Source organism: Pinus tabuliformis, chromosome 4_1, assembly GCF_031772625.1.
Source record: "Pinus tabuliformis cultivar Carrire ecotype Pingquan chromosome 4_1, CPIR1, whole genome shotgun sequence".
Classification (NCBI taxonomy): Eukaryota; Viridiplantae; Streptophyta; class Pinopsida; order Pinales; family Pinaceae; genus Pinus; species Pinus tabuliformis.
Genome location: NC_142303.1, coordinates 920,805,369 through 920,812,214, shown reverse-complemented (window position 1 = coordinate 920,812,214; position 6,846 = coordinate 920,805,369). Strand labels below are relative to the sequence as shown.

Here is a 6,846-nt window from a genome sequence, read left to right as displayed (position 1 = left end):
GTTTATGTAATTTCCATTATGCCTGCTATGTCTTTGATTTGATTCATTATTCTTTCTCCTATAGCAATCTTTTGCCAGATGTCCAGGTTTTCCACAATAATGACATTCAATGTTCCTTTTAACATAAGAATTAATTTAGAGTAAGTATGCATTTCATACTGCGAAACCATGTGATATGAAAATTGTATTTTCTCTATGTAGAGATGCAGGGAATGGAAAATAGTTCACAGGGTTTTAATGAGACCGAATATGTTATTGCAGGTCTGAAGATGACGCTGGCAAAGAATATGCAGCATGTTTCTACTGTACTGGTTTGCATTTTAATTCTCATCCACTTCTCTCTAGCAAAGGCTGCGAATGTGACTGAAGAGGAATTGCATGAGATAGCTTCGACTTTTGAGATGTTCGTGGACGAGCTGCCACAGATGCCCATGCTAAAGGGGTATATCGTCGGCCAAGATGGACATTTAAAGGCGGGCGAGCTTCGGATTGGGATGTTTGAGAAAAAATGGGTACGGGACCTATATCCCTAATACATTAAAACGCGCATTGTATTCCATGGAAATTAACTTGTATGTACTTTTTATTCGTGCCAATGACTCGTCTCTTATATGTGTTCTGTTAACAGAAATTTCACAGAGATTTCCCCTCAAGTACTGTATTTGCGTATGGAACATCGAGGGAGAGTGCGAGTGTGCCAGGTCCAACGATCGAAGCCATCCAAGGCGTAGAAACGTTCGTGACGTGGGAAAATTATCTGCCTTCTCGACCTATTCTTCCGTGGGATCCCACCCTCGTGACTGCCCAGCCCAAACACGGCGGAGTCCCAACGGTCGTTCACCTGCATGGTGGAATCCATGAACCGCAGAGCGATGGGAACTCATTGGCGTGGTTTACAGCGGGATTCAATGACACCGGACCCGCCTGGACCAAATCTCAATATCACTACGTCAATGTCCAGCAACCCGGCAATCTGTGGTACCATGACCACGCCCTCGGCCTCACCAGAGAAAATCTTTTGGCCGGCCTCGTGGGCGACTATATCATTCGAAACCCGACCGTGGAGACACCTCTGAATCTTCCTTCAGGGCCGGAATATGACCGTAGTCTTCTCGTGTCCGATAAAAGTTTCCTTAAAAATGGATCCATTTACATGAACTCCACCGGCGACAACCCCACCATTCATCCCCAGTGGCAGGTACAGCACTATATCCATAAATCATTCATTGCATGCTTTTATTTTTCCAGACTGAATTATCTAACTATGGTGTGGCGTTGCAGCCAGAGTATTTTGGAGATGCAATAATAGTGAATGGCAAGGCGTGGCCTTACTTGAAGGTACAGAGAAGGAAATATCGCTTCAGAATTGTGAATACCGGCAACGCCAGATTCTACAGTTTCGCGCTGAGTAACGGACTTCATATGACTCAGATAGGCTCCGACTCTTCCTACTTACCCAGGCCCGTGAACGTTAAGGAATTGCTGCTGGCCCCCTCTGAGATCGCAGACGTCATCATCGACTTCGCGAAGTCATCCACGGATGAGGCCATCCTCACAAACAGCGCTCCCTATCCATACCCCTCCGGAAGTGCCGTCGATAATCTCAACAGCAAAGTCATGAAATTTGTGATTGATAAAACTAAGGAACCCGACACCCCCATCCCAACGAGATTGGTTTCATATCCTCTTCCCAACAAGAACCAGACCGCCCAAACGCGTTACATCACATTGTATGAATACGACAGCGCCACGGGTGATCCGACCCATTTGTTCCTCAATGCTTTACCATTTCTGGCACCGGCTACTGAGACGCCGAGGCAAGGAACCAACGAGTTATGGCATATCATCAATCTCACTCCGGACAACCATCCTCTCCATATTCATCTCGGCTTGTTTCAGACCCTCAGTCAGATACAGCTGGTAAATTTGACCGAATTTGAGAGCTGCATGAACAAGACGAACAATGCTGTGGCATGCAATATACAGAAGCATGCTCAGGGTACAGTCATCGCAACTCCTGCTAACGAGAGAACGTGGAAGAACGTGTTCAAGATGCAGCCTGGATATATGACCACCATTTTCCTTACCTTCACTCTCTTGGACTCTAATCAATCTTATCCCTTTAATGCGAGTGCTGAACCAGGTTACGTATATCACTGCCATGTAAGTGTCCTCTTTCCCTCAAACTGCATCTCTATTGAATGTTGTACAGCATTATAATTCCGATTCCTGAATATGCATATCTTGGCTAATATGTTAATTCTGTTGGATTTCAAATTTGCAGATTTTGGACCACGAAGACAACGAGATGATGAGGCCCCTGAAAATTTTACCCTGATAATGGTGTCCATTGCTCTACACATTGGCATAATTTCTGTATAGTCTGCCCCTGTTCCTTAGGCTAAAGACATTTCTTCAATAAATTGCAGGCACATGTCAAGTCAAACTCTTTCTCTTTCCACTCCGACAACTTCACATTTCGGTGAAACTTTGATTTTGTATTCCGCGATAATTGCAATAATAGTCTGCGTTAGTTTTCGCATTTTTTTTATTATTCCACTAAAACCACACCCGCTAGCGGTTTCTAAAGGTAAGTTTTCATTCTTATCAGATATTTTTGGATCTTGGGTCATTAACATGTTATCTTATAGCCGAGGAAAACAAGCTTTCAGTTAAACAGAATTTTTTTTGGGTATACTCCATGCTATATATAACTTCCCCAAATTTTATGTATAATAAATTTGGTAGACAGCTTTACCCCAAAAAAATTGAATAAAATCAAACTTGTGATAAAACTTAACTTTTAGCTCTAAAACATTTGAAGTAACTCTTACAACTTTTAAAAATTAAAATAACTTTTGTTTATATATAAATAAGGGTAATAATAATAAAAAATTATTATTTAAATACAAAAATAATGAAATAAAAATAGATAAATTATTTATTTGTAATTTTTGTAATCGATTTTTAATTTGAATAAATTTATAATCAATATTAAGCTCATAATAACTTGGGTATGCAAGTTTACATTCATGAATATCCATTCGGAATTCATTGAATGAGGTGATGTTAATAAAAATATTGAAATTAACTAACACATAAAAGTGAAGAATATCTACTCAATTATATATATATATTTTTTTTTCCACTGGAAAAATCCGTAAACTTTTCATTAAAAATGAAAGGTTACATATGTAGATGCATGCCGCATATGCCATTTGTTCACTGGTATCTCTGTACATTTACAAAATAAATACATATATCTGTTGTTGCATTATATTGCTGTATGGTCGGTATAGTTCAAAGAGTTGATGCCTTATGGCATCCATCTGTTTACAAAAATTTACAAAAAACACAGTTCTGTGTACTGCTGCTGACATTCTGCTGTTTTGAGATTAAATCTCATGCAGACCCACAGTAGGATATTGTGGGTCTATGTATGGGCGATGGTAAAACTTTTGTTCTTGTTGATCCAAAATCTCGGTTATCTCCCAATGTCCTTTCTCCATCAACGCGGCCTCCTTGGAAAGTTTATCAGCATCCTGGTTGTGTTCCCTGTAGATATGAGAAACGGAGATGTGATTAAAAGCTGCCTTGAACTGTAGTACTTCATCAAGTATGTTATTGAGTGAGTGTATATGACATGTAGTGATATTGTTGAACCAATTTATAATGATCTGTGAATCCCCGAAGATGTTTATGCTGTTACATTGATGACTTAAAGCAAAATGAAGCAGATGTCGAAGAGATATAAGTTCAGCGAAGTTGTTGGTCCCGGCCCCCAAACCAGCCTTGATGAAGTAGGAGTGATTTTCAGATTTGTGCAATATGAACCCACCCCCGCTGCTTTGGACATTGGCAGCCCCGTCGAAATAAGCCCAAGGAGTTCCCCGATCAATGGAGGGGGGAGGGTTTGGTCTGCGGGATTTTGGTGGAGGCGGATCAGGTAATTCGTTGTATGCACATATGATCCGGGCTTCAATAAGTGGCCATTGTATGGCCTTCTCTTCGAAAATCAGTTGGTTCCTTGCTTTCCAGATGGACCAATTTATGATAATAGGCAGGTTTACAAATTTAGTGCCTTTGTGACTGTTGCCCCAATCAATCCATGCATTGATAAGGTCGATTCCTCTCCATTCTCCCGTGTATTTTATAACCTGTTTTATGTTGTTCCATATTTGTAGTACAGCGTTACAATGCAGGAAGAGGTGCTCTGTGGATTCACTGGCACCTTTGCACAGAGCGCATCTCGACGGTCCAAATTGTGCTCTTCGCATGAGATGCTCACCCGTGGGTACCCTGTTTCTGAGAACGCACCAAGTGAATAATTTTGAGCGAGGGGAAGCAGATAGCTTCCATAAGCTATGCCACCATCGTTCAAGTACTTCGGGTTTTCTCTGCCATATGATGTGAACGTATCCCTCTTTTGGTGTATATCTCCCACTATCCGCCAGGTGCCAAATGATTTCATCCGATCCCTCAGATATTCTGACATGAGATTCCATCAGGGCCGCACAGTATTCACTCCATGCATCGTGCCATCTCTGTGGGAGGTTGAGTTGAGCGGCATTCTTCCAAGCCTGATGGAAAAGGTCAGTTTGCTCTTGGTCCGCGATTTGTGAGATGACTTTAATTCCTTGGGCAGATAGATATTGCACCAGTTCTTGTGGGAGCCTGTGTCTCCCCCCACATCCGCTCCAAGGATCTAATCCAATGCGGACTCTGCTTCCGTTTCTTATTCTCCATACTATGTTGTTCCTGATCAGAGGGAGAGAATGAAGGAGGGCTTTCCAGATTGAGGAAATGCCTGTCTTGTTCCAAGATGGGAGCCTCGCCCAATCCAAGATGTTGAGAGGCCAAATGTACTTATGATATGTAATGTTTGACCATAAACTTTGAGAGGTGAGCAGTGCCCATCCCATCTTGGCCGCCAGCGCACTAGCAAAGGAAGGTAGATCCTTCAAACCCCAGCCTCCCCATTTCTTGGGCAGGGCAATCGCTTTCCATCCGATCCAGGCAAATGTGCGCTTTTCTTTGTTGCCAGCCCAAAGGTATCTGGAGCAGAGCTGCTTGAGTTTAGATAGGATGTTCCGGGGAATCCAGGCGAGGGCCATCCAGAAAACTGGTGTGGCTTCTAGAACAGATTTGATCAAGGTAAGTCTTCCCGCTCTGGATAGATATCTGAAGCTCCAACAAGTAATCCTTTTTTCCACTTTGGTAATCAGCCAGGTCCAATCCGCCACCTTCTGTGTGGTGGGCTTTAGCCAGTAACCCAGATATTTTAATCCCCTGTCCAAGGGCTGTGTGGTGTAAGGGAATGCTTGGCGAGCAGCATATGATTCATTGACCGAGGTATTTACCAAAGTGATAGAAGATTTGGTTCGGTTAACCTCCATTCCAGTGGCATGTGCAAATAGCTTTAGAATCCTGTTGAATGTCGAGGTGTCTTGTATACTGCCATCGAGTAAGATAAGAACATCATCTACAAACAGCAGGTGAGTAATGAAGCAGTCCTCTGATATTTTCAGGCCCCTGATAGTTCCTTCCCTTTTGGCCGAGATGATCAGTCGACTCAAGGCTTCCATAACCAGGAGAAAAAGAAGAGGGGATAAAGGACAGCCTTGTCTCAGGCCTCGCTCAGAATGGAAGAAATGGGAGGCTGCACCATTTATCAGGATACTGTAAGTGGGGGATGTTATGCAAGCCATGATCCAATTGATGAGGGGATGAGGGAAGCCCAAATGTATGAGAATCATCTTGATATAGAGCCAGCTGACTCTGTCAAAAGCCTTGGAGAGGTCGATCTTAAGGAGAATGCTTTTCAGACGTTTAGTCCAGATGGAATGAATGCCTTCCAGGGCAGATCCAATGGCTTCATGTATTTGTCTGTCTTCTAAGAAAGCAAATTGCTGGGGGGCAATATGCTTGGACAGGATTGGCCTGATCCTGTTGGCAATAATCTTAGATATGATTTTGTAAAGGACATTACACAGGGAGATGGGGCGGAAGTCATCGAATGAAGAGGGGGAGTCAGACTTGGGGATGAGGGCGATGAAAGTGGAGTTGATCGCATGGTAGATTTGTCCCGAGATTCTGCTTTCCTCTACCACCTTTAGGATATCACCTCCTAAGATGTCAAAGAAGGCAATGTAAAACTCAATAGTCCATCCGTCAGGTCCCGGGCTCTTTTCCTTCTGGAACCATTTGATCGTACTTTCGAGCTCTTCCATGGAAACAGGGTCTGTAAGAGCTTCAGCATCCTCGTTGTTTACAAACCTGGGAAAGTGTGATGCCACATTGATAATCTCAGCAAGATTGGTCCCAGCAGGGCTCTTGAAAATCCCTCTGAAGTGTGTTGTTCCAAGTTGAGATAATTTATTGAAGGTATCTGCCACTCCCCCATCAGGAAGAGGAAGGTCCCAAATGGTATTGGATACCTTCCTTCCTTTGGCAAAATTATGGAAGAATCTAGAGTTTTCATCCCCCGCCTTCAGCCATAATGCCCTGCTTCTCAGTCTGAGCGATTCCTCCCGGAGTTTTAGGATATTTTGCTTTTCCTTCTCCAATTCAATAAGTCGAGTCTTGCTATCCTCGGAGATGAACCCCAGACTTCTCTCATCCAGAAGGGAGTTTAGGTCTTCTTCAATCTTGATGAGCTGCTCCTCTTCTCTGGCCTTTTTTGCCTTGGCCCACTCAATCACTATATGCTTGAGCTCAGTCAGATTTTTAACAAATCCCCTAGCCATCGATGCTTCTCTATCTATAGGGTGAGAATGCCAAAAGTCCGAGACCAGTTTAGAGAAGCTAGGATCCTGAAGCCAGAGATGATTAAACTTGTAAGGAGCT

General features: G+C 43.0%; 1 protein-coding gene across 1 annotated transcript; it reads left to right on the top strand.

Annotated features, from left to right (window-relative positions):
• The first annotated feature begins 248 nt into the window (after positions 1 to 248).
• Positions 249 to 2,462, top strand: LOC149179163 (multicopper oxidase LPR2-like). Its single transcript, XM_089423784.1, has 4 exons — positions 249 to 512; positions 629 to 1,198; positions 1,282 to 2,163; positions 2,285 to 2,462. The coding sequence occupies exons 1-4, from the start codon at positions 270 to 272 to the stop codon at positions 2,336 to 2,338; spliced, it is 1,749 nt and encodes a 582-aa protein (XP_089279910.1). The 5' UTR covers positions 249 to 269; the 3' UTR covers positions 2,339 to 2,462.
• The last annotated feature ends 4,384 nt before the right edge of the window (positions 2,463 to 6,846 follow it).